Source organism: Natator depressus, chromosome 5, assembly GCF_965152275.1.
Source record: "Natator depressus isolate rNatDep1 chromosome 5, rNatDep2.hap1, whole genome shotgun sequence".
NCBI lineage: Eukaryota > Metazoa > Chordata > Testudines > Cheloniidae > Natator > Natator depressus.
This window is the reverse complement of record NC_134238.1, coordinates 25,223,349-25,251,281: the sequence shown is the minus strand read 5'-3', so window position 1 is coordinate 25,251,281 and position 27,933 is coordinate 25,223,349. Positions and strand designations below refer to the sequence as shown.

Genomic DNA, 27,933 nt, shown 5'->3' with positions numbered 1-27,933 from the left:
CAGCGGAGGCATCTCTGTTTGAGGAGTGTTTGCATGCTGGATATACTGGCCCGCTTGAGCACCTCGGTGTTGGTGACTCTGTCCCTCCAGGAGATTCCAAAGATTTGATGAAGGCAACATGTATGAAAGCTGTTGAGCCTGTTTTCCTGATGAGAGTATACAGTCCATGACTCACTCCCATACAAAAGTGTGCTGATAACATGCACGATACACGCAGATCTTTGTGTGCTCTGTCAGTTGTTTGTTTGGCCATACCCTCTTGCTCAGTTTAGATGTTGTTGTGGCAGCTTTTCCGATGCGGATGTTGAGTTCCATTTTAAGTGAGAGGTTGCCTGCGATAGTGGACCACAGGTATGTGAACTTGTTCATCACTTCAGGTTCATAAGTGTTGATTCTGATGGAGGGTGGTTCTTCAGCTCCCTGGCACATTATGTTTATCTTTTTTAGGGTTATGATAAGCCCGAAGTCTTGGCAGGCTTTGGAAAAACTGTCCATGAGGTTTTGGAGATTGGCTTCTGTGTGGGTTGTCACTGCTGCATCGTCAGTGAAGAGGTGGTGTTGGATGAGGGCCTTCCGAGTCTTGGTTTTAGATCTGAGTCTTCAGATTGAACAGCTTTCCATCAGATCTTGTGTGCAAGTAGGTTCCCACAGTTGAGAAACCAAAAGCTTGTTTCAGTAGCAAGGAGAAGAAGATCCCCAATAGAGTTGGGGCAAGTACACCCCCTTGCTTGACCCCACTACGAATCTGGAAAGCCTTGGAAACTGAGCCATCATATTGGACTGTGCCATACATGTTTTCATGGAAGGACTAAATCATGCTTAAGAGCTTGGTGAGACATCCAATCTTTACTAGAAGCGCAAATAGTTCACTTCTACTGCCTTAGAAGGTGAAAAGCTTTTGTGAGAGGGATGAAGGCTACGTAAAGGGGCTTTTTTTGATCTCTGCATTTCTCTTGTAGTTGTCTCAGCAAGAAGATCATGCTGATAGTAGACCTTTCGGCTCTGAAGCTGTGCTGTGATTTAGGATAGATTCTGTCTGCAAGGGTCTGAAGTCTGTTCAGGATGGCTCGGGCAAAGGCTTTTCCCATGATACTAAGAAGGGAAATGCCATGATAGTTGTTACAATTGTTCCTGTCACCCTTGTTTTTATACAGAGTGTCTCCCATTTCTTGTGGTACTTCACCTTCTTTCCAGCACAGGTAGAACAACTCGTGAAGGTGTTGCAGTAGGATAGGTTTTCTGCATTTTATGACCTCTGACAGTATGCAGTCTTTTCTTGGGTTCTTTCCATTGGGGGGGCGATCTATGGCAAGGCTAAGCTCCTTGACTGTTTGTTCATCATCGAGTTGGTTCATAACAGGCAGGCTTTCGATGGTGATGATGTCTGCGTCTGTAACGATATTTTCATGAGAGTAAAGCTCACAGTAGTGTTCTACCCAGTGATCCATCTGCTTGGTGCGGTCATTGATTGTTTCCCCTGTTGTTGATTTCAATGGGGCTGTCTTCTTTGAAGTTGACCCAAGGTTTTCTTGATCCCAGCATATTTGTCTCTGATGTTGCCTGTATTGGTTGCTACTTGGATTCTTTTGCATAAGTGCAGCCAATAGTCATTTGCGCAACATTGAGCAGTTTATTTTACCTTGGTTCTTGCCACTCTCAATGGCTGTAAGGTTTTTTCATTTGGGTCTCTCTTGTAGTTGGTTTGGGCGGTGTGTTTGGCCTCTATGCCTGTTGTCATCTCACTGGAATATGCGTCAAACCAATCATTAGTCTTGTTTTCCTTCTTCCCAAAGACTGACAGAGCTGCATCTTAGATTGTGTTTTTTAGTTGCTCCCATTTCTGCTGGGCGCTTGTGGCACAATCTGGAATCAAGGGTTTGTTGTAGTATGTTCTTATACTGCTGTGACTTTTCTTGGTCCACTATGTTATTGATATTAATATGAGGACATCCTTTTGCTTTAGATCTCTGTATTTTCTTTGGTTTAAGTCTAACTTTGCTGCATACCAGAGAGTGGTCTGTGTCACAATCAGCACTTTGATAACTGTGGGTAATGAGGATGCTGTTAAGGTTGTTATGCCTTGTGATGATAAGATCCAGTTTGTGCTAGTGGCCAGATCTGGGATGTTTCCAACACACTTTGTGTTGTGGCTTTGTCTGGAAGAATGAGTTTGTTACACAGAGGTCATAATAAGAACAACATTCTAGCAGTCTCCGACTGTTTACATTCATCTTATCCGTTCCGTGTTGACCAAGACAGTCCATGCTTCATGATCAGCTCCCACCCTTGCATTGAAGTCCTCTAGCAGGAAAACATATTTATGTTTTGGAATCATGCTTATAGTGGTGTTCAACTGGTCTCAGAACTGATCTTTGATTTCAGAAGACGAGGAGAGTGTTGGGGCATAAACACTCACAAGGTTGACTGGGCCCTCAGATGTGAACAAGCAGAGTGCCAGAATTCTCTCTGATCCATTTGTAGGTGGCTCAGTCATCCCCAGAAGTGAGTTCTTGATGGCAAATCCCACTCCATGCTCTTGTGTTTTTTCAGCAATTTTCTCCTGCCAGAAAAATGTGTAGTCTTTTTGCCTGAGAGATCCACTTGATGCTACCCATGTTTCTTGGAGGGATGCAATATCCACATTGTGTCATTTCAGCTCATCATTGATCACGGCAGTTTTATGTGCATCATGATTTGTTGGAGGTCCTCAGACAATCCACACACAGATCCTAAACCCTGCGCACACGGCGAAACACCGTGTGCACAAAAATTTGCACAGAAGCACAACAATTTGCATAGAAGAAATTTTTGTGCACACGGCCTGTCAAAAATTTGCACAGAAGAAATTTTTTGTGCACACAGCCTGTCAAAAATTAGAGGGAACATTGTCCAGCGCCCTATCTTTAAGGGTGTTACTTTTCTTTTGCTTCATTTGCCTGGTGCATTGGTTAAAATCCACTTGTCAAGTTATAAAACTCTAAGCTTCAAGCTGCCCTAGTCCTCAGTGAAATGGTGTGACATTTGAAGAAAAAAATGTACTGTAGAGAAGACTTATGTACTTTAAAGTTTATTACCAAAGACAGTCGGATAACAAAACACTAGTTCAGATTCCCGAGTGGCTGTTCTTAGTAGTAAATAACCAAGATGTCCTGCACCTAACTCATTTTTTCTTTTTTCCTTCCCCCCCCACGCCCGTCAGCCCACATAAGTAAATTACAAATACAACCCCACTGTATTTTCAACTGATAATGATCAAATGGGATTTAGAAGAAAATTGTTTCTTATTTCTGTGGTTAAGATCGTCTGACAATGTGCCACAGTAATACTAAGGTGTCACATTGTTTTAGCTCATTACTTTTCTAACAGCACTTATACTTCAGTTATTTTGTAACTCAGTAATGTTGTTTATACTGTTAGCAGAACTCATTACAAAAGTGCAAGCTTGACATTTCTGTGAATGGGCTTTTGTTTTCATTTTCCCCTATTCTTTGTTTTAGTGACCCTTGAACTTCAGGTCACTAATGCAGTCAAAGCCTTACATGATCAAAGACCTACATTTTTGCTTTATCTTTCTGCACATGCTTGTAGGAGGCAATGGGAAGAAATGAGATTTCCTCCAGAATGCATGACAGTAGCATTCAGTGCTTTTTAACGGTATTATTCAGCTTCTCTCCAGGTCCTGATGTTGCTAAATAGGGCTGAAAAATATGTTTTGGCTTACACAGTTCATGTTGCCATGTATGCAGGACCCAGTTAAGGCCAGGGTAAAGGATCAGATGTTCTAGGGGGTCTGAGGTCCCCCCAAAAGTTGGTGATTTTTGAGGAAAACAGATGAAAGAGAATATATTTTTAGAACAATATTATTATTAGACTTCTGAAGTTATGCAGAGCAGATAGGAAGACTCTTCGCATATTTCAAGATATTGAACATTAAAAAGCAATATTTAAACATCCTATCTTGATTTTGAGGGCCTGATTCTCTCCCCAAATCCACTCCCTTTGCATCACTTGTACAGTGCAAAAGGGCAGATATGGGCTACATTTAGTCAGCTGAGAATTCTCCAAATCAGTTGTTTTGAGTGATTTAAGGGTTAAACTCACTGCAGTTGTGAATATGAAATAAAGTAGACTACTGGAGTAAGAACATTTTGTTAATAAAATGGCCATTCATTAAGTGAACTTTTGACCAAAACCTACTTTATTCTAGCTCTGAAAAGAGTCTCTTTTCATTGGAGAATCCCTGATACTATCAAAATATTTGCATGTACACTAGGAGTAGGTGGGTGAAATGGCTTTAATAATGTAATTATTGAATTTTGCTTTATTAATTGTGGTGTTTCAATAGGGGAAAGATAAGTATTGGTGCCCAAAGTGATGGCATCACAGCCTTTTTTAAACTAGCACCAGTGAAAAGTGGTGATATTGGATAACCAACTATTACCTCCCACTCTGGAGAAATCTGAGCACATAACCACAATTGTCTGTGGGATTACGATAAGATAGGGCCCTGAATCTGCAAACATTTACTCATGTGCTTCAAGTTAACATACCTGTAAGTGTTTTCAGGATCATGGCCTGGGATAGACCATAAAATTAAAAAATATTGCAAACATATATAATACAGTATAATCACACATCCTGTTTCATATATCAATGAGAACAGACCTGTGAAATACTCTTTACCATTGCTGAATTCAAGTGTCCAAAAAAATCACTGGAACACTTTTTTCCAGATAATTAGCATTTAGTTTGGTGACTCTTTAAGTGTTTCTTTAACCAGTGGCCCTCCTAGAGGCACATATATGTGGCTTTTTCATGTACCACAAGCAGCTCTATCAAATCCATGTTTGTTTGGGCTTCTTTCACTCTGCTTGATCTCAAGCAGAATAAGAAACATACTGAGCCTCTTCCTGCACTCAGTCACAACCATATAGCTGAAGAATAACTCTACTGAAGTAAATGGGGTAACAGTGGTGCAAAACTGGCATTCTTTTTCTTCTAGCATTTGCAATGCTTGCTGAGTCACCCGACAGCACCTTCATCAGCAGTATGAAGAGCCCTAAGACCACCATGAAATCTAGTCAGTCAACACTCGTCAATAGTGTGCACCATTGACTAAGTGGGTTGTTGCACAGACCATATACATTGAGATTAGCTGTGCATATTCCTTGGCAAGTTCAGAACCTGTTCAGCAGAGTCCAAAGGTGATGTGGCAGGTCAAATCCTGGCAGCCAAATGGTTGGATCAGCGACAAGGAAACATTCCAAAGGTCTTTAGCCAACCACTCATCATGCCATATGGTTGCTGCTGACAGATTCCGGTTTGGCAGTTGAGACCACAATGGACACCTCAATGTAAGTCATGCTCTGCAGTGACTGAAAATGTCCGTGTACAGTGAAAGACCTGGATTGGCACAAGTTTTCTACTAGTCTGGCTATAGACGCTCTGTGATGAATGTGTGGAGAAGCTTTGTCGCTCAGAATTGGTAGCCATGGGATAGGAGTGGGGCACGAGTGCCTTTGATAACATGTATGATTGAGTTCAATTCAACGTCTACAATTTAGTGTAAGGTGAATGATGCCACACAGGGGCACAGTTTTCCACTGAAGAATAGCACTGTGCTAGAGCAGATATGTGAAGTGTCTATGTGCTTGCACCCCATGTTGAACTGGCTAATTTGCTGATTAGATTATTCCCGGTCCTGACTTTGGCAACAGTCTTTTTTAGATGGTAGTGGAAAGTCAAAGAGCAGTCCAGTGTGACACCAAGGTAGACCGGTTTTGCCTCTTGTTTCAGTCATTTTCTGTTGAGGAAGATGTCTAATTCATGCTTGTATTGTGGAGGTGGAAGATGCCTGAAACTGTCTTGGTCACACTTGGTTGGAGGAGCTAATTGTTAGAGTAGGCTCCCATCTTGGTCAGGTCAGCATTCAAGATGTTCTCCAGTTTGGTGAAAGAGTGCTACTAGATATTGCAGCAGATGTCATCTACATAAATAAACTTGCATGACTGAGTCAGTGGCAGGCCATTTGTGTACATATTGAACAGACAGGCACAAGCACAGAGTCTTGGGGTAAGGAATTGGATTGTCTTCTTCATGCACCTATTCTATCACCCATAGATACATGAAAATGCCTGTCATGAAGTAGAAGTTCAACTATGACCACCACCTATGCTGGGAGAGCTCTTGACATTTTACCAGAAGACTAGTGTGCCATACTGTATCGTAGGCCATTGTCAGATCCAAGAAAACAGCTCCTGTCTTCGAGTTCTATTGAAACCCATTTTCTATATATGTAGTGAGGACTAGGACTTGGTCGCATACACTTTGACCCTTCTGGAAGCCAGCTTGATTGACACTGAGAATTGTCCTCACCTCTGGAGATATAAGCTGGAGGATAAGCCACTATAGGACTTTAAAGACGAAAGATAGCAGAGAGATTGGTCAGTAGCTAAGCCTCCCCAAACAGCTGGCCCGCCACCTTTGGAACGCACTGGCGAAAGGGAGCTCTGACTGTGGTCCTGCCTGGGCTCTGCCCCAAGGCCCTGCTCCCATCCATCCTCTTTCCCCCCAGAGATCCTGCCCTCCCTTTGCCTCTTCCCATCCCCACTCCACCCACATGGCAGCCTCATAGGAGGGGGTGAAGAGTTGCATGTGAGTGGTGAGCAGCCGGCCAGCTGGCAGGAGCTTGGGGGACGGGGCGAAGAGGCGCACGATGAGTGGCTGGCTGACAAGTGGGGGACCCTGAGGGAGGCGGCAAAGAGGCATGAGCAGCGGGCTGGGGGGGCCTCGAGGGAAGGGGCCAAACAGGGCTGGGGGTGGAGCATGGGCTCAGCTTTGGAGGGAGGAGGCCGGGCATGGGCAGGGCCATGGTTCAGGAGTATGCAGCCTCCCCATATGGAGGAGTCACGCAGCACCCATGCTTGGCAGGCCACCCTCATTAACAACCATGGACAGGCATTGGTGCCAAGATGTTTCAGAAACTCTGGCAAAATATTGTCATATCCCTCCATCGTTCTGGGGTTTGATATTCCTCAGTAGAAATTTGACACAGAATTCTAGCCATAGCTAAAGTTGTGCCCTATCCTACTCCTCCCTGCCCATTTTGGAAGTCTTTCGCTAGTGATGGCCCTGCAATTCAAATCCCAAATGCTGATGGCCCTTGAGTACATTTCAAATCCCATCAAATCTCCTCCTTTTTTTTTTTTTTTTTTTTTTTTTTTTTTGAAGTTCAGGTGTCCCTGACCTGATCATCTCCTTTTCTCCTTCCTTTCTTCTCCACTCAACACCAGGACATAATGATTTCTGTAATATGGCTTTCAATGGTATATACTTTTTCCACCTTCGTCAATTTTGCCCCCTAAACATATTCAAGAAAGTGCCCATAAGCAAATAATTTTCCAGCATTTCTTTCAATCTGCCTGTAATTCTGTTGTATTTTAAGTCAGCGCTTTGGAAGTATATGGCCACTGAGTGATGGGACAGCCCCCCACTCATGCCAGCTTGCTTTGACTGAGATCTTGAGCTGTTTGTTAATTTCCAAATATTTTAATACTAGTGCTTCTTGGACTCCTTTTTAAATTCCCCAACGCTTTTATCTTGCCATTTTCTACCACTGTCAAGCAGCACACTGAGTGAAACACTTGTGACAAATTAGGGTACATCTTGGGATTTTCATTACATCATCATTAGAGTTCAGCACTCCCACACCATGCACAGTACTGCACACGTCAAGAGGTGCATTGTAGAATGTTGGGGTTGTTGCCTGTTTCTGAAACATCAAATCATTGGTGGAGACTACCAGACTTGATGCAACTATTGGTCTAAACAGGTATTGCAAACCCTGTGTTCTTGTGTAATTTTGCCCATGGAGTTTTATCCGTCTGACTTCTGTTTCCATGGAAATGAGGTCCAAAAGGTTGCTTATACCCAGCAGGCAGGCAGCCTAGCAGCTGAGCATAAGAAGTCTTGTTGGTAGATTTCAGCTCCTTACTGTCAAGTCAAAGCTGCTATAAAAGTGCTAGTTTGCAAAGAAATTGCTACAGAGTATGGACTCAGTCCTAGCAACCTTTCTTCACATGTTCTTATTCCCACAAATAGTCCCATTTAAAGAAAGATTGGGAGTGGGTCCTTTACAAACAAAAAGATTTGTATGGCCAGATTTTTACCTGGCTTCAATTTTGTGCAAATGCAGGCATTTCTGTGTGTGCACAAACAAGCATTTGGACAATCAGATCAAATAGTACAATTGTCCAGTTATGCAAACTGCATGAGTAAATGCTTGTGCACATACAGAAATGTATATGCCCCTAAAATGTACAACGACACAAAACAGAAGCTGCCTGACAATTTGGTTTCTACAGCTATGGAATACTTGAGAATATACTGATATTGTAGCGGTGGGGTAGGCGGAAGTTAAAAGTATATTAAATACCTTATGTTTTTGTTTTCTCAAGACACATTTTAAAACACTTTGTTGTATATTAATTAATTTACAATGTGTTAAAAAATGAATACACTCTAAGTTGGACAATTTTTGTGGATACTGACATCTAGTGTGGTTGAATAGACTGTAGGCTTGTGTGTCTGCTATAGTCTCAGACCTTATCATGTCACTGATTACTTGTGCTGTCAGTGGGCTGATTAAGCTTACTTTATAAAGTAGGCAGACAACACAAAACACATTGGGAGACCCAAAGGAAGGGTTAGTTATAGGGTCAGATCCTGCTCTTAGAGATCCTGCTCTTAAAAACCCAGCAGAAAGCCTCCCAGGAGTTTCAGGCCCTAAGACACTACTGTAAATCTGGAGTAGATCTGGTAAAGGCATTAACTAAAATCAGAATTTGACTCAAAAAAGGGAATTTTTTTCTGCTTTCACTCCCTTCTTACCTATAATGGGTCACAAGATTAGTATTAATGGGCGTTGTGGAAGGATATTAAAGAAGATTGGCAAAAAAAATGGGCCATCCTGATTATCACTACAAAAGGTTTTTTTCTCCTGCTGATAATAGCCCACCTTAATTGATTAGTCTTGTTACGGTTGGTGTTTGAAATGGGCCATTCTGATTATCACTACAGGTTTTTTTCTCCTGCTGATAATAGCCCACCTTAATTGATTAGTCTCATTACAGTTGGTATGGCAACACCCATTTTTTCATATTCTCTGTGTGTGTGTGTGTATATCTTCCTCCTGTATTTTCCACTGCATGCATCCGATGAAGTGGGTTTTAGCCCATGAAAGATTATGCCCAAATAAATTTGTTAGTCTCTAAAGTGCCACAAGTACGCCTTGCTTTTTTTGCTGATACAGACTAACACGGCTACCACTCTGAAAGAAGATTGGAAGAGCACTGGGGATGGCATGCTAAAAAAACAAAGATAAGAGTGAAATAACAAAACAGTGAGAAGTGAGGCAGGATTCAATAGTGGAATGACTGTAACTGGGACTTCTGAGGCAGCAGTTTGGCAGCTGGGATTGCAGATGATTGAGAGTAGAGATGCAGGCAGAGGTAGAGTTTTGAAGGGCTTTGAAGTAGAGAAAATTATGTTTTGTATTCTCTGATTCTGAATGAAAGAAATCAAATTATTCAAATAATCATACAAGTGTATAGATTAGCACCAAGATTCAGATGTCCAGAATCTTGATGTTGATAAGTGTACATATTGGGGGAGATTCTACACAACTCAGGTATTCCTACACCCTGGGAATTCTCAGCTGGTTGATAAAGCCAACTTTTTATATGAGCAGCACAGTACAAAGGGCTTTAGCTGGGGTCAGAATCTGACCCAATATTGTAAATTCTAAAGCCTATAACATTCCAGAAGGCTCCAAATTATGGGATTTTGTCTTTCCTCTTCCTAGATGGGACCAGTATGTAGATCATAAAACCATATTAATTTCAAAGAGAATTCTTTTCAGTAGAACTGGCAAACACTCCACATGCTGAAGCTGAAGCAAAAAACAAACAAAATAAACAGCTCTTATATTATTCTGATAAGTAAACAATTGGATTTCTCTACCAGGTATTTTATTTCTCAGTTGACTCTACACTTAGATATTTTTTTAGGGAGTTTTTTCAGAGCCTATAAAAGAAATATGTGAGAAGTCTGTGAAACATATATCACTCTTATGACCTACTGTACAGGGCAAGATATTACCCAGGTGTTTCTCAGTTTTCATATATGTACTATATGAGCTGGAGTAGGAATGTTAGCTTCTCTTAACCTGAAACACAGAAGGCAAGGACAGAGTGGTGCTCCAATATATTTAGCTTCCATCTCTGTTCTCAATACCCAAACTGTTACACATGCAGCATACAGAGCCAATGGTCTCCTCCACAAATATGCATGGAAGGAACTTTATTGCAGTGCAACGCCTCCTTCCTTCATGTAAGAGGAGGAATATTGGCTGCATGGCCCTGGATCTCCCTCCCTGAAACCCTGTGGATGCCATTCCACTAGTGCTCCTGGGACTGGATGTTTATGGAGTTTTGGAGCAGGCACCCATAGACTTTAAGGTCAGAAGGGACCATTATGATCATCTAGTCTGACCACCTGCACAACGCAGGCCACAGAATCTCACCCACCCACTCCTGTAACAAACCCCTGACCTATGTCTGAGCTACTGAAGTCCTCAAATCGTGGTTTAAAGACTTCAAGGTGCAGAGAATCCTCCAGCAAGTGACCCTGCCCCACGCTGCAGAGGAAGGTGAAAAACCCCAGGGCCTCTGCCAATCTGCCCTGGAGGAAAACTCCTTCCCAACCCCAGATATGGTGATCAGTTAAACCCTGAGCATGTGGGCAAGACTCACCAGCCAGACACCCAGGAAAGAATTCTCTGTAGTAACTCAGATCCCACTCTATCTAGTGTCCCATCACAGGCCATTGGGCATATTTACCACTAATAGTCAAAGATCAATTAATTGCCAAAATTAGGCTATCCCATCATATCATCCCCTCCATAAAGTTATCAAGTTTAGTCTTGAAGCCAGATATGTCTTTGGCCTCCACTGCTCCCCTTGGAAGGCTGTTCCAGAACTTCACTCCTCTGATGGTTAGAAACCTTCATTTAATTTCAAGTCTTAACTTCCTGATGGCCAGTTTATATCCATTTGTTCTTGTGTCTATATTGGTACTGAGCTTAAATAATTCCTCCCACGCCCTGGTATTTATCCCTCTTATATATTGATAGAGAACAATCATATCTCCCCTCAGCCTTCTTTTGGTTAGGCTAAACAAGCTCTATTCTGTTCAATCTGTGGATTTATATATGGAAATCAAGGAGGGAGTTAAAATCTGTTTTAAAGCAGCATTAACTGTTTTGACTGAGATTAAGCAGATGCAGCGGGCCTTAGCAAATAGTAGCATGATTTCTCCAAGGAGACTTGTTGCCAGGTGGAGATAAAACCATCAGAGCTACATAAAAGGGTAGAAACTCATGCAGCATAGCTCCAGTCTCTACAGATCTGGGGGTAGAAGGAAGATTCCCTGCCTTCCTTGTTTGATGGATTGATTCCTAGAAAACATCACAAGGTGAACATCCTGGAGTTTTTTGCCTTCTTTAGCACTCAAGGATGTTACTGCTTAGGAGGGGGGAATCTGTTCCTTTATGTTGTCTACTAATACTCATGTCCCTGTGTTAGAAAAGGATATTTATGACTGTCAGAATTATAAAAAATTACTAGAGGACTGTCACAGGGCACCTCCGTCGCTAGCTGGTGAACCACACTTCCTGGCCAGTTCAGGTAGTTTCACAGTCACAAACACACACTGGGTTTTTTTCTTACAAAGTAACACACTGCAATGCAGATTTACAGCAAGGGTAGGCTTCCCTGCAGCCCTCATGCCTCAGCCCTGGCTCACTCTCTCAGCCTCCTTCTGAGCTGCCCCTTGCTTCCTGTTTCATCCACTTACATTCCCCCAATTACCTTGTTAGCTCAGTGATTGCCACCCAAGAACTCTCAATCCCCCAACAGAAAGCCTATAACTAATTCCAGCTGGGCCTGCAGCCTTCTTCAGACTGCAGCAATGTCAGTGTCAGGGTGCTGCCGATAGGGCCCTGTCACACACCTCCCCCCTTATTTCACGTGAGGTCTTTTCTTGCCTCTGAAAGAGGTCCTCTTTGCTGCCCATGCACTACCGTCTTTATGGGATTAGGATTGTACTGGGGGTGTCAGTGCCCTTTGGGGATAGCCCTTCATGGACTACCAGTGAGGGTCTCCTGCCTTCCATTCGCAAAAAATACACTTTGACAATGGAGGTTATCCCTACAGCTCCACCTCAGCCCATAGGTTATTGCACCAGTCACATCCCACAAGTGTTTGCTCCAGTTTACTTGGCTCTGGGCTTATATCTACTCACATGAACTGTCCCTCTAGGGCCATAATTTTGGGATCCCTCTCTTCCCCTGCCTTATCTTTCCCCTGGTTTGGGACTGCCAGGGTGGGTTGGCCCACTAAGGCTTCCTTGTCAGGAACCCACCTTCCCTCAATTCAGCTTGTTCTTCGGGGGGGGGGGGGGGGGCGGGTTAGCTGAGCCTCCACCCTCTTTGTCCTCTAGGTGTCACTGCTTTGTCATCCCGGCTTCACTGTCCTCTCACATTTTTCTCCTCCCCCCGAGTCCTCCAGTGTAATACGTCTTTCTGAGTCTGTTTTCTTACATCTAGGGTTATCACACACTGGACCTGGAGGACTCCCTGGAGGGTGTCCACTCGTGAGCTTTTCATGCTGACCCATCAGTTAGGGTCCCTTCTCCCACTTTCTACATAAGAGGAATTGGGTCTAGTCAGTTCCTAGCATTACTGTGTTAGACAATGACTTTACTATCCCTACTTCCTGCCATCTAAACGTCCCCGCTACTTCCAAGGGGATTAAGGCCACGGGATAAATGCTCTTTTCCCCATGTATACAATAGATCATTATGATCGCCCCCTCCTGTCATCACTGCTGCCTTACCAGGGCACTCCATACAAGGGAACATGCTGCCGCTGAATCCACAACACCCCTTGTTGTTCTTCTGCCTACTTTGATAGAAATCGTTCTTATCCCAAGTCCCCTTTTGACACCTGTCCACTCTTAGAACCTGTAGTCCATGTAGGGACAGTCACTCTTTATGTGTCCTTTGTCCCCACACTGGTAGCAGACTACTGCGTGGGCATCTGAGGCACCATCATTTGCTCCCCGCATTCCCTTCTTGTGCTTCACTGTATGAGATTCTTCCGCCTTCTTTTCCCTGCCCTTGGTCATCGGGGTACCCAGCTCTTTTATGAAAAGTCCACTTCCACATACTCTGTTAATTTCACCACCACCTCTAATGATTCTGGCTGGTGCCTGAACCCATCTTGAGTAGGCTCTGTGTAAACTGCTCCAGAATAATGGAGTCAATTAGGGCCTCAGTGTCCTGTTTATCCGGCTGCAACCACTGTGTGGCCCCTGCTGACAATTTCTGCACAAAGGCCCTGGGATGTATCCTGCTGTTCCATCTGGCTGTCCTGAATTTTTGGTCGTATTTCTCAGCTGACAGGCCAATCCTGTTCAAAATAGCAGCCTTCAGTGTATCATAGTCTTTGGCCTGGTGTTTGCTCAGGACCACATAGGTTTCCTGAGCCTCGCTGGCCAGATAAGAGGCTAGCCAAAGTGTCCATATACCCTTGTCCATTCTGGCGCTAGTAGCTACCCACTCAAAGGTTAATAAAAAGGTGTTGGGGCCGTTCCCCATTCACCTTACATAATCACAGGCTAACCATTCAATCTCCAGTTCCTTCACTGGAACTAGGGTGACCAGACAGCAAGTGTGAAAAATCAGGACATCTGGTTACCCTAACCAGCCCCTGCAGGAGCAGTTGCTGTACCTCAGCCTGCTCCTTGATTAATTCTTGCAACGTTCGCTGCTGCTCTGCCTGCCAACTCAGAAGTGCTTGCCTCTCCACCTGCTGGTCCGCTGCATCTCCTTTTGTTGTTCCACTAGCCAGTGCAGTATCTTGTTCATGGTGCCCGGATCTCTTGTCTTCGTGCAGGTCCCCACAATAGGCTTACAGCAAGGGTAGGCTTCCCTACAACCCTCACTCCTCAGCCCAGGCTAACCCTCTGAGTCTCCTTCTGAGCTGCCCCTTGCTTCCTGTTTCTTCCACTTATATTCTCCCAATTATCTTGGTGATTTCCATCCAGGTGCTCACAATCCCCCAACAGAAAGTGTATAATTGCCTCCAACTGGGCCTGCAGCTTTCTTTAAGCAATGTCAGTGATCAGGGTGCTGCTGATAGTGCCCAGGACAGGTGTCATCCATAGAACCTACTGGAGTGGAGTTTCATCCAGTTAAGCCTTAGAGGCATATTTATTGCCTGATGCCAAAGGTAATGTTATCAAAACTAAATTAATACATATGATGCATGATTGTCTGATGGCTCCTTTTTAGAATAATGTCCTTAGACAAATGGAATTAGTAAAAGAAACCAATTTGGACAGAGATGCAGCAGACCTGGTACTAAGATACACCAGGACAAATTCTCTGTCATAAATAGGTATAACTCCATTGATGTCCATGGAGTTTTGTTCGCTTACACCAGCATAGAAAATAGCCCATCAACTCTAGATTATTTGAGTAAATGCGGAATGAGATAGCTCCTGAGCACAGAACTAGGAGCCTTAAAAATTATACCAGTAAACTGCAAAACCAAAACTACACCACATACTGATGTATGAATTGTTGTCTACTGTACAGAGTGAAATGTGAATGTTCCCTTTTTTTTACTTGAATAATATGAACATATATGATCTTATGTGCCAAACCATTTGAGAGCATTCTACCTGTTTGCTCATCACATTTGTTCAGATAGTCCATTTGTTTTGGAATTTGGGTACAGCTAACAGCAATCAAGATGATTATGTATGCTTGGATAACCCTTCCATACCCAATCTTCTACACTGCATTGTTACATAAGTATCTTTGGGTTAAGAGAATTCTATAGCATTTGGAGAAATATTTTGATCTTGTGGAGAGGGCAGTGGGACTGGGAGTCAGGAGATTTGGTTCTATTTTCAGTTTTGCCATTGACCTGCTGTGTAATGTCAGGTAGTCACTTCACCTCTCTGTACCTCTGTCACAACTCCACATGTGTTTGTCTTATTTATTTAGATGGTAAGTTTTTTGGGGCAGGACTGTCCTTCAGTACTTGTTTGTGCAATGCCTAGCACAATGAGGCCCCGGTTTTGATTGCGGCTCCTTAGCTCTACTATAACACACATATAAATAATACTAAGTGTTAGTGAAAGATTGTGAAGAGTTAGGCATGCTGTTTAAATCTACAAGTGTCATTCCTTCTTTAGACAGCCATATTACTATTGCATGTCTCCTTGTATCTGGACACTAGGGTAACCAGATAGAAAGTGTAAAAAATTGGGCAGGGAAATGGGGACAACAGGTGCCTATATAAGACAAAGCCCTGAATATCAGAACTGTCTCTATAAAATCGGGACATCTGGTCACCTTACTGGGCCCACTCATTGCCACCCTTGTGTCCAAGATAGGATATTTCAACACGGGAGGACAGGGAAATCTATGAAGAAGATGCTTGGAAGCCCATGGTAGCAGAGGACCAATTCCCAAAATACTACTTGTGAACTTGCTTTGAAGTTACCAAACAGCCAAAGCGTCATAACCTGATTTGTCTTGATTGCTTTTTGTTGGATGTTCTTTCACAGTTGGAGAAAGGAAAAATAATGTTTGTACATGTTCATTCTGTCTAATTCTTTCCTCATGCTGTGATTTTGTGGGGCAAATAGAAGAGAGGTCAAGATACACTTAAAGTGTCTTGGGAGGGTGAGGAAGGGAAGGACACAGTTCTGACCATCACAGTCCAGAATTTTGAAATGCTTGTTAGCAGAGCCTTTAGATGTAATTATAGGAAATTGTATGTGGCTCATTAAGGGCAAATGACTGCAGTGGTGTTGACATCCTGGGTTTTCTTAGAAGTACACGTTCAGTTCAATCACAAGTATGTTTGTACAATGCTGAACACAGTGTTGTGATCATGAAATAATTGTGTCATCTGGTGTTAGTAACCTTCCCCATATGTTTGCTGAGCCTGTCAGTTCTACAGTACTCTTTGAAGTGCTGCAGCAGATAGGGACATTATTTTGATTCCTGATTCCATTTTCTAGAATCTTCAAGATTAAGGTCTACAATACCGTAAAAGCCTGATCTAAAGCTCACTGATGTCAGTAATAGTCTCCGTAGGATTTGGAGCAAATCCAAAGCGTGTAGGCCTGTGGAGCTTTTGCAGAATCTAGAATTGTTACCTTTAGAAAAAAACTAATTTTTTTTCTTAGTGCTTTTTTAGTATTTTATATCACTTTTGATAATCCCTAAATAAGTTTAGGGAGCTGCACAGATTTGTCACAAGGGTGGCAACGGCCCTTTGGCCCTGCTCCTCACCTGTGACTGGCCAACTGACCCCCAGGTGAGCTTTAAAAGAGAGCACCTGGGCTTAGAGAGAGAGAGAGAGAAAAATCTAATGAAGGGGAGCCTGAGAGACAGTCAAGAAAGGGGTGCAGAGAGCAGACATGGCCTTCACTGCCTGCTCTTTGGGAATAGGGAGTCTTGAAGAGCAGCAGGACTGTCAGAGTCCCTTGGGAGGGAAGGCTGGGAAGCAGAAGCAGCCGATCTGTTGAAGTCCCCAGGACTTAACAAGGCAGAAGGAATCTGAGAACTAAAGAGGGAAACACCCTTGGGAGATGTAGCCCAGAGTGGGCTGAGGAACTGTGTTTTTGTTGATTTGATCTAAGTTTGGACAGTAAAACAATCTGGACAGAAACTGTGGGCATGGCAGTGAGCAGGGGAAAAGGCCTTTTTTGTTACAAGGATTTAGTCACAAAAAACACTTTTAAAAATCAATGATGTCTGTATAACTAAATCCCAAACTACTACAAAAATATAAGGGAAAGAGTTCCAGAGGCTCCACCAGTCTGGGATACGTTTAGAGCTTTGCAAAAGTTTGCAGTGAAATTTTCACAAAACTCCTTGGATTTCAAATTTTGTCTCCGACTCTGCATAGAGACTATGTTCTTTAAAAAGACTGCTCATGAATAATTTGGGTGAATTTTCACTCAGAAATGTGTGGCTTAGACATTAAACCATACCTCACTATGACACCATTGCACATTGAATAATTGTCTCCCTGTTTGAAATACTCAGACAAATCTTGTAGGGCAAAGTTTAAAGCTTTATATTTCAATGTAGGCATTTTAATTGCATGGTGATCCTGATGTAATGTCTCAAAAATGTTGGTACATAATCCTCATAAAAAGTATTGCAAGACTAATGACCCTTGCAAAGTATATGGTCAATAAAATTGCTTTTAATAAATCCATATATGCTTATTTCTGTTAAATATTACAATAGCCAAAGAAAGGAGGTTCTGAATTGTTTCTTTTGGAAAAAGACCAAAATAGTCTTGGGATGTGAATGTACAGCCAATATGTTGTCTTCAGCCTTTGAAGTTTATTCTCCCATGAATTTATGTGTATAACTTTCAGAATTATGTAGATGTATTGACGGAAGATTAGAACCCTTCAATTTCTGAATTCATCTATTACCTGTGTAACAGCCAGAAACTATTGTGTAATTATGACTCAGTTTTACACTCTTGTAACTTCTTCTACACCTCAGTAATCCTCAACAAAATTAAACAGCCCCAATCTATTTTATACTATATGGGCAAAGCTTTTGACACGGTCTCCCACAGTATTCTTGTCAGCAAGTTAAAGAAGTATGGGCTGGATGAATGCACTATAAGGTGGGTAGAAAGTTGGCTAGATTGTTGGGCTCAACGGGTAGTGATCAATGGCTCCATGTCTAGTTGGCAGCCGGTATCAAGTGGACTTCCCCAAGGGTCGGTCCTGGGGCCGGTTTTGTTCAATATCTTCATAAATGATCTGGAGGATGGTGTGGATTGCACTCTCAGCAAATTTGCGGATGATACTAAACTAGGAGGAGTGGTAGATACGCTGGAGGGCAGGGATAGGATACAGAGAGACCTAGACAAATTGGAGGATTGGGCCAAAAGAAATCTGATGAGGTTCAACAAGGATAAGTGCAGGGTCCTGCACTTAGGACGGAAGAACCCAATGCACCGCTACAGATTAGGGACCGAATGGCTAGGCAGCAGTTCTGCGGAAAAGGACCTAGGGGTTACAGTGGACGAGAAGCTGGATATGAGTTAACAGTGTGCCCTTGTTGCCAAGAAGGCCAATGGCATTTTGGGATGTATAAGTAGGGGCATAGCCTGCAGATCGAGGGACGTGATTGTTCCCCTCTATTCGACATTGGTGAGGCCTCATCTGAAGTACTGTGTCCAGTTTTGGGCCCCGCACTACAAGAAGGATGTGGATAAATTGGAGAGAGTCCAGCGAAGGGCAACAAAAATGATTAGGGGTCTGGAACACATGACTTATGAGGAGAGGCTGAGGGAACTGGGATTGTTTAGTCTGCAGAGGAGAAGAATGAGGGGGGATTTGATAGCTGCTTTCAACTACCTGAGAGGTGGTTCCAGAGAGGATGGTTCTAGACTATTCTCAGTGGTAGAAAAGGACAGGACAAGGAGTAATGGTCTCAAGTTGCAGTGGGGGAGGTTTAGGTTGGATATTAGGAAAAACTTTTTCACTAGGAGGGTGGTGAAACACTGGAATGCGTTACCTAGGGAGGTGGTAGAATCTCCTTCCTTAGAAGTTTTTAAGGTCAGGCTTGACAAAGCCCTGTCTGGGATGATTTAATTGGGGATTGGTCCTGCTTTGAGCAGGGGGTTGGACTAGATGACCTCCTGAGGTCCCTTCCAACCCCGATATTCTATGATTCTATGATTCTATGTCACCATATTCACCTCCTGGGATTGTCCACACATCCAAATATTTTGGTCACACATACATAAAAGTTTGCAGAAACCCAGAGCATTATGTTCTGTGAGACTCTGTCCCAAATCTACAAAGAGCAAAGGTATATATTCAAAATACTAACAATAACAGCTTGGATTATATGATACCAAGTCTGGTTTGAGAAGCATTAGGCTTTTAGCTAGTGAGTTACTTATAATACACAAAATATGAATTTAATTAAAAATTACATCATACTATATCTAGAAAGATGATAATCTATCATTTATAAATTAAATACTGCATACTTACCTGAGTCTAACTCTGCACCAAATCCCCATGTGTATATGTTTATAAAACCTCTATGCAAACAATTTGCAGAGCTATCAGTTTAGATAATGTTGCACCAAATATCTATGTATATTGTTATTTGTAGCAATAGAGCACCAAGTAGTATCACTGCGAAAGTTTAAATCAATGGTTCTCAACCGGGGGGCTGCTTGCGGCCCAGTCAGCACACAGCTGCAGCCTATGTGACATTCTCAGAGCCATACGGGGAGTATATATATCGTGTGGATGCAGCCCACATAACCATAGAGAGCTGCATATGTGGCCCACAATGGTAAATAGTTGAGAACCACTGGTTTAAATTGATAAAAATTGAAAAAATGCGTAAATATAAACACTGATATTATCCAATGAATTTATTAAAAAATAAAAATATATAAGCACTTCCTTGGAGAATCAAATCTGTCCCTTGTGGCCTGCATGGAGTATTCTGCTCTTCTCCCGACCCTGGTTGAGGTACAGTGGGGTTTTATTATATATTATATTAATTATATTATATATTTAGTTTATGTTCAAAGCATAGAGCATGGATTAGCCCTACCTCGCAGGAGTGCTGTGAGGATAAATACATTGAGGCACTTAGCTCCTATAGTGATGGCGACCATATAAATACCTTAGATGGATGGATAGCTTGTCAGTTTTAGCCAAAACCTTTAAATGTGGTAATATTAATGCCTCTCATGAAAAGGAGAAGACTAAAAAAAGTACAAGGCTCAGAGGAGTGTAACAGGAAAAATATCAGCCATGAAGATCTATAAAACTAGGAGTTGCTCATATCAGGTGATGTAAGGTTCTTTCAGAAGACACTGGGCTGAGAACCCATTTAAAGACTGTTGTTTCACAAAAGCCTCTACTGAGGCCATGGACGTTGTGCAGAACAGGCTCTCTCAATCTGTCTTCTTTCTTTTTTATTTACACATTTGAAAATAAGACAATGCAAATCACTATATGGGCTTTCTTCCAAATGTCTTGCTCTGCTGTTCCAGCTCCAATTAGAGTCTCTCTCACTCACCCAGCAGGGACGAAGGGATACAGGGACTGAGCAGGATTTTTATTCCTGCAGTGATTCATCCAAGTCACTGGGGGTGGCAGTGGTCTCAGCACTGAGGGCAGGGAGATTGACTCTCCTCTTCTGCTTTCAGTGCCTTCCCATGCTGGTGGGAGGAGGTGAAAGGGACAGAGTTTGAGGGGCAACAGAAGGATGGAGGGCAGGTTGGGAGAAACGGGAATCAAAGGAAACAGGATCCCTGTTCCCGTAGGGAGATGTACAACTCAGTTTCTAGTTTCACTTTGGGTTAGACTTTCCACATCTGTATAACCTATGTACATAGAAACAAACTCCTCTATCTCACTAACATTTGTCAAAATAAACACTATTATAACACTACATACTTTAGCAATCTAGTTTTTCATTAACAGCTGATATATATGAATATTGTCTCCTGGGCATTATTTCAGAAAAATTCAAGGAGTGCAAAGTTGTGTCAGCATCCCTACTTCTACCTCTCCACTGAGGCTATGGCTCATTGTAGAGAGTTAGCAGGCCATTCCCAACCTGGAGGTGGGTGGAGGTGGCGTCCCTGTCCTATCCCAGGGGGTGAAGGGCTGGGAGGGTGTCTCATTGATGGCTGTTCCATGGCAGGGATCGGGGCCTGGGTCACTCTCTGCTCAGCTCCAGCCCAGGCCACCGCTGCTGCTTCCTGTCTGGCTAATGGGGACCGTGGGGTGATACTGACATCGTGGAGATTTGGCCTCTGGTCTGGCCTGTCCCACAGCAGCTCTCATGGGCCGGGGGGGGGGAGATACCACAGTGCCAGCTGGCGAGGAGCTATGCAAAGTCAGGAAGGGGTGCAATTCCCCCTTTGCCCCATAGCAAAAAGAACCCATAATTCTCTAGCACTTGTGAAGGTGGAGTCTGTGCTCATTTGCTTTCAGAAAAGTGGGTCTTCATGGTAAAAAGTTTAAGAACCACTAGAACAGAAGATTGCTGTACTCAGTGTATGGATAGGGTGACCAGACATCCGGTTTTAAAAGGAACAATCCCATATTTAAGCCCTCCTGGAGGCGTCCCAACTTTTTCTTAAAAACAGGCAAATTGTCCCGTATTTTCTGTCTCCCCCTCATCAGAACTAGCAGGTCCTGCTGCTGGCCGGATCCCTGCTTGCCAGCTGCCTGCCCACCAGCGGTGAGTGGGGGGGGGAGGGGAGGTCCAGTGGCCGACAATGGGGGAGGGTTTGCAAGGCTGGTGGCAGAGTAAAGCTGCTGCGTGTGGGGTCGGACGCTCCCCTTGTTGGTCCGTCTGTGCAGCCCCCTCTGCAGACTGGCTCTTGGTCACCAGAGTCCTGTCCCCCATCCTGTTTCTGGCTGGCACTGCACTGCGAGCTGTGGTGGCTGGTGAGTGTGGGCAGGAGCCAGGCAGCAGCTCGTTATGTGTTGCCTCTGGCTCCCACCCATCAGCCCTTTACATGTTCTCCCTCTTGCTGTCCTCTCCCTGCTTTGCCCCTTTACCCCCCAACCCCGCTGCTCCTCCATATCCCTCTCGGCGGGGCACGTCCTGCTCCCAGCGCTGTGCAGAGAACCAGCCCCTGGTCGGAGTGCTCAGCGTACCAGCAGCCTGGCTGGCAGGCTTCTTCCTTCCTTCACTGCCTCTGGCTGGGCTGGCGCCCCAGGAAAGCCCAAGACCCTCCGGCCCAGGGCACTGGCCAGGAAGAACCGAACCCTGGATGTGACAAAGTCCTGCACAGCGCTGGCACCCCTCAGCTAAGCTCTGGAGTGGTGGGGGGATGGGGGGAAGCAATTTCCAGCCTGTTCGTGCCCCGACCCTGCAGGTTCCACAGAAGTGCCCTGGGCAGGGGCTTAGCACCCTCTTCACCCGCCCCTCCACCCCGTCCTAGGTCCTGCCCCCCAGGGAATGATGGGCTGCTCGGTCCCCTAGGCACCTGTCCCTGCTGAGCCACCTCTCTGGCTGGGTTCGCTGAAGCCCCAGTAGTCAGGTTCCCTGGGTCCAGGTGCACAATTCATCCTTAGGGCTTAACCTCTTCCTGCCCGTGCTGTAGCCGGGGGACAGGAGGCAGCTCGGTTATGTCAGTGGCCAGCAGCAGCCTGGAGGTGTTAGCTGCCTTTTGACACTGTGCGGGCAGGAAAGGACAAGCTCCTTCCAGTCACAGGGAAACAGGGGAGTGGGGTGGAGGGGTGGGAAGAGATGAGCTCTGCAAAGATATGGGCCAGGTCATCCCTTCCCCACTCCTCACCCCTGCGGCTGGAAGCATCTGAAAGGCTGCCGCTGGCCACATTCTGGTGTGAACCCTGGCAGAAATCTGGAGAGGGAGGCATGTGACCCTGCATGCCCCTCCCCCCATGAGTTGCCTCAGGAAGATGTGGGGCCAGGTACCAGGAGAGGCAGGTGTGTCCCAGGGGCTCAGCCAGGCATGGAGAGCAGAGAGTGCAGGGCAGGGAGGGTCAGGTTGGTCAGTTACCTGCCCTGTGCGAGAGAGGTGTATGGGAGAGTGTGTTTGTTACCTCTCCCTGTGTGAACCTTAAAGATAAGAAGGTAAATAAAAAGAATCCAATTCCACAGTATTTCTTTTTAACAAGGGCTCAATCAACTTGATGTTAATTTGAACATTTGTACTGCATACTTCTGATTGATTTCCTTTGAACTCGCTTGAAAATGAGTAATTTTACCAGGTGTCCTGTATTCAGCATAGGGAAATATGGTCACCCTATTTATGGATCTTATACCAGTAAAGCTAGTGTGGCCTTGTGCTTAGATCATAAAATGGAGTCATATGTTCTGGGTTCTATTCCTAGCTGTGTCACTGAGTTGTGGTGTAACATTAGAAATCGTAAATCTCTCTATTCCCCAGTTTCTTCTTCTATTAAATAGGGATAATAATACTTTCCTACCTCACATATATGTTGTGAGCCTTAATTAATTAACATTCAACTTTGTAAGAAAGTCACTAGAAATGGACAATGCATTATTTATTTTTATTATTCTCCTTATCTGCAACTTCATCATCACTAGCTTGACTAATACCAGGAGCAAGTTAATAATGGGGTCTTGAGGCTTAGAAGAGCCTATTGGGTGGAAAAGGGAAACCAGAACTGAGGAGGAAGTTCCACAAGTGATGGAATGGAGGCTGAAGTCTCTTGCACAACAGATACATATTTTCCTGGCCTCCATCCTGCCACTGAACAGACTGGAGATAGACAAGTATGTGAGAGGGGAGTGGCAGAGGTACCTGCCCAAACTCAGCACAGAGTAATTTAAATCTCCACCGAGTCTTGGAACAACAGTGGAATATAGACTATTCTCTTGCCCTTGATGGCAGTAGGATGTTGTGGAAGACAGTTTCTGGGCAGGATGTAAGGGCAAGGAAGAAGAGTACAGCCAACTGCAACTTGATAGTAGATATGTTGTTTTGTGTAGTTACAATGACTTTGGCATTTGAAAAATCCAGCTTTTGGATCATTTGGCTGTTTTTTGAGTGTTGATCTACCTTTTTGTGAGCAATACCTCATGTTGCAGGTTAGTATAATTTATTGTATAGCTTTGCAATGTCATGTCTGTCTAGATTATGGAGTGCACATTTTTTTATGACTTCATGATTTTATCTTTAACAAATTCATGGAGAAGAGAGAAAACTTTTAAAAAGTTGATTAGGCTTTTGTACCTGTAACTAAACTGGATACGATGAGTGGTAAGACCAACATCTGCAACATTCTCATCAGTAGTTCTCCTGGAAAGGAAAAGTACTTGACTTCCCGGTAGCTCATTTTGTATGGTCGGAGACAAAATCCAAGGATTATGCCTGAGGGAAACAAAAAGCATGACTTACTTTTCTAGGTTAAGCACTAGTAACATAATCTGAACATAAATGTGTGTGCAGTAGTTGCCATTAGGTGTCTCAGTAGAACATACAGAGTTTATTATGGACCAGATTCTCATATCCTTACTCACAATGAGTAGTCCCATTGAGGTCAATGGAATTGCTTCTGAACATGAGTAAGAGTATCGGAAGGTGGCTTATTGCTTGCACTATAATTTTATTTATTTATTAGATTTATAGAAAATATTATTCAGTCATTAGGTGCCCAGTTAATGCTCCAGGTCCCTTTACAATATTAAAATATACAATTTCAAATAAAAAACAGTAATGCACTGAATAGTAGGTCATATGGCCTGGGGAGAGAAGGAATCTATGAGGTTACCTGGTCACAAAGCATGTTGTAGAGTCGGCACCTTGCTCTGTGGATGGAGCTGTCCTTAAATTCTCCTGCAATATGATTGTGATTGTTCTCTTCAGAGGCGATGTGTCTGGGGGGGGTACATGTGGGTCAAGTGCCGCCTCAGATTAGCCTGCTGGGGGTGGGGAGGAAAAGGGCTCTGTTGTTCTCTCTCTGTGCTTCCCTCCCTGGCATGTTTGGCTACTCTCCTTGGCAGCCGCGTGGGGGGCGGTATGGAGCTGCTTCGCCCTGAGAGAGCCTGGCTGGGAGGCAGTGGCAGCCCACACCCTACCCAGGCTCGTCTGCTGAGGACAAGGGACAAGCATGCCGGGGCGGGTTGGGGGATCCCTGCTGCCTCCCAGCCAGGCTCTCTCAGGCAGAAGCAGCTCTATCCTGCTCCCCGCCCGGCTGCCAGGGAGAGCGGCCAAATGTGCCAGGGTGAAGCGCGGGGAGAGAAGGACAGAGCCCTCTCCCCCACAGGTAATGTGGGGCAGGGAGAACACAGCGGCCTGGGTTGGGCTTAGGGTGCGGGGGGTGTCGCTGCGCAGAGGAGACACATGGAGCAGTCATGTATTCTCCCCTTTAGATTGTGCTCCCCCACCCCCCAGTATGGAGAGGCATGAGTTGTCTATGGTTCTCTTCTTTGTATGGAAAACACAATTCTTGTGCATAAAGAATCTATTGGAGTAATGTATGTGGACACTTCATTTCTACACTTAATAAGCACCGTACTGAATAATAAGCAAGTAGAATAGACGGGCTTCTTACTTAGGCTCTGATCCTGTAATTATCTTCAGATGGAGGCCTCCTTTTGCCCCACAGAAATCAGTAAGGAAGGGTCTGTGAGCATGTCAGGATCCAAACCTTATACAGTGTTATAAGGGCTATATTTTCTGGTCCACTAAGGCCATTTTTTGCACATAGTGGAGACTTGGGGCCCCACTATGAGCCTGCTTCAGTGAATAGTTCTATGAATATTATCTGAATGTGAAAGCAGTTACTGCAGCTCCTGAAACTTGAGATGCCAAGTTTCAGAGTGGCAGCCGTGTTAGTCTGTATCCGCAAAAAGAAAAGGAGTACTTGTGGCACCTTAGAAACTAACAAATTTATTTGAGCATAAGCTTTCGTGAACTACAGCTCACTTCATTGGATGCATCCACTGCATGCATCGGATGCAGTGAGCTGTAGCTCATGAAAGCTTATGTTCAAATAAATTTGTTAGTCTCTAAGGTGCCACAAGTACTCCTTTTCTTTTTGAGATGCCAAGAATTTCTGCTGATTTTTCTGTGTTATTTATTATGCTGTTCTGTAAACCACTGTATGCAATATTACAGTGGTTGTCCAGCATTACATAGTAGAAGGAATCAGAACTTCTGAGATGCAGAGAATGATCTAGGGCTGAGCAGAGGCCTGGGAGCTATGAGATGAGCTCTAATCTTTGCTTTGCCAATGACATCATGTATGGCTGAGGCAAGTCATTTAACCTCTCTGGATCTCAGTTTCCCCTCTTGTAAAACTGGTATAATGATACATAATGTACATGCTGCAAAGGTTTGTTTTGAGGATTAATTATGGTCAGATAATGTTATTAGCAGTGCAGGAAAGTATTTAAAAGAATAATTCCCTGCAGTGCAGGAGTCACTAGGGTGAAATTTTATGGACTCTGCTGTGTAGAAGGTCAGTCCAGGATGATCATAATAATCCCATCTGACCTTAAAATCTATGAAAAATAAAAAAGATATTTAACATGAACTTAGTAGTGATTTTAAATATTTAAATACCACATTTTATATCCTTGCTATAGAACATATTTACAATGTTTTTTTAAAGTGACTAATAAGTCTGAAAAGGATATGGCAAATTTTCTTAACTTGTTTCAATTCAGTCTGTAGTGCTATCTTTTAAAAGTCTTAAACAATGAGACAAAGCAGCTTATCGATGTAGTGGACCTTTAAAGATAAAGTATAGTGATAAGGCTATCTATCAAAATCAAATCAGGAAGCAGGGCCTGATCCAGTGTTGCTGTGAAGCAGGGTGCTTAACACCTCTTAGCAGTTTCTAGTACCCTGCAGGATCAGGCTTGAAGAGGCTGAATGCTGGAGCTAGCCTTTTTCAGTAAGAGTTTCAGGTTTCTGATTCCGTCTGAACATTGTACTGAAACAAAGCCTCACATAAAACGTTCCTGCAACCTGTTGCACAGGTTTTTCCTCTACCTTTTATATAAGTAAAGAACAAGCAATCTATGATATCAGAAGCCCAACTTTCTGAATGGTAAAATGGTGCACCACTTCTGCATTGTAGTGGAGAACCATTTAGTAACAGAATCTTTTGGCTTCTTCAAGACAAAAATCAATACTGTTTGTTAAAGTCAGTGAGTGGAATTTTAAAAGGTAACTATAGTACTACAACAAAACCAGACCCTTGGTTGAATTGTACAGTTATTCTTGTAAACAGAAAGAACTGAGGTTAGGAATAATCAGAGACGGGTTTTAGGATGTACCCGTCACAGATGCAACTGAATTCCTGGAAAACTCCCAGCTTGTGGGACAGTCCCAATGGTGGAGTCTTTTGCTGTCTTTCTGCATTAGTTGACATTTTACTAATGGCCTAGCAATAGACAGTGCTAAAAGTGCGGAGGACAGTGTGATCTCTGTTGGCCAACTGTGAGAAAACACCCAGCTGCTAGAACTTCTTCCTTTATTTGACTAGAATGTGGGGATGGAGGGAATTTGATGCTGTGCCCCAATTTCCCCTGGGACACATGAGGAAGAGTAAATTTGAAGAAAGGAGATACAAGATGAAAACATGGTTGGGAGGGGAGGAAGGAGAGTAAATCTGCCATGAAGAACGTGGGGCTTACAAAATCCTAGACCAAGCCTTGGGAATATTTTATTGCAGTTTTTTTTAGTGATTATATTCAAATGAGATTCAGCATGTTTAAACACAATGGACAAAATGGTCCAAAACACAAATTATTCATAGAAAGAAAAAATTAATAAGGCTGACTGTGGCATAGGGATGAAAGTGGGTAAACAAGTTAGATGTGATCTTATAATACAAATGGCATCAAAAAAAGGCAAACGTGCTTTGGGGCTGCTTATACAGAGCCATGATATCATAGGACAGGGAGAAGCATGACTCTGGTGAAACTAAAATTGGAATATTGCATTCAATTCTAGACACTTTCGCACCAAGAAGATGTAACAAATTTAGAGTGCCCATTTTCCCCTATTCATATCTTAGAAACTATACCTGTTTCTCTAGTGGCTAGGAAACGTGACAATTATCTATAATTATCCAAAAGGTATAAACACCAGGTGGAGAGTAATTTAGTGTGCTACAACTAAACTTTCTGTTAGAAGGGAGACCAATTAATTAATTAAAATTAATACATTTTAACTAATGCATTTTTGAGAATAATTTATTTATTAAAATGATTCTTATTCTTTTTCCTTTGAGTAACAGTGAATATAACGGATATATTTTTCTATGT

General features: G+C 43.5%; 1 protein-coding gene across 1 annotated transcript in view; it reads right to left on the bottom strand.

The window, feature by feature from the left end:
* Nucleotides 1-27,933, bottom strand: part of SLC1A3 (solute carrier family 1 member 3) — an 86,221-nt gene that overhangs the window by 37,410 nt on the left and 20,878 nt on the right. Inside the window, exon 3 of the mRNA XM_074952485.1 lies at nucleotides 23,888-24,025. Coding sequence (XP_074808586.1) covers nucleotides 23,888-24,025 — 138 coding nt within the window. The remainder of the gene's footprint in view (nucleotides 1-23,887; nucleotides 24,026-27,933) is intronic.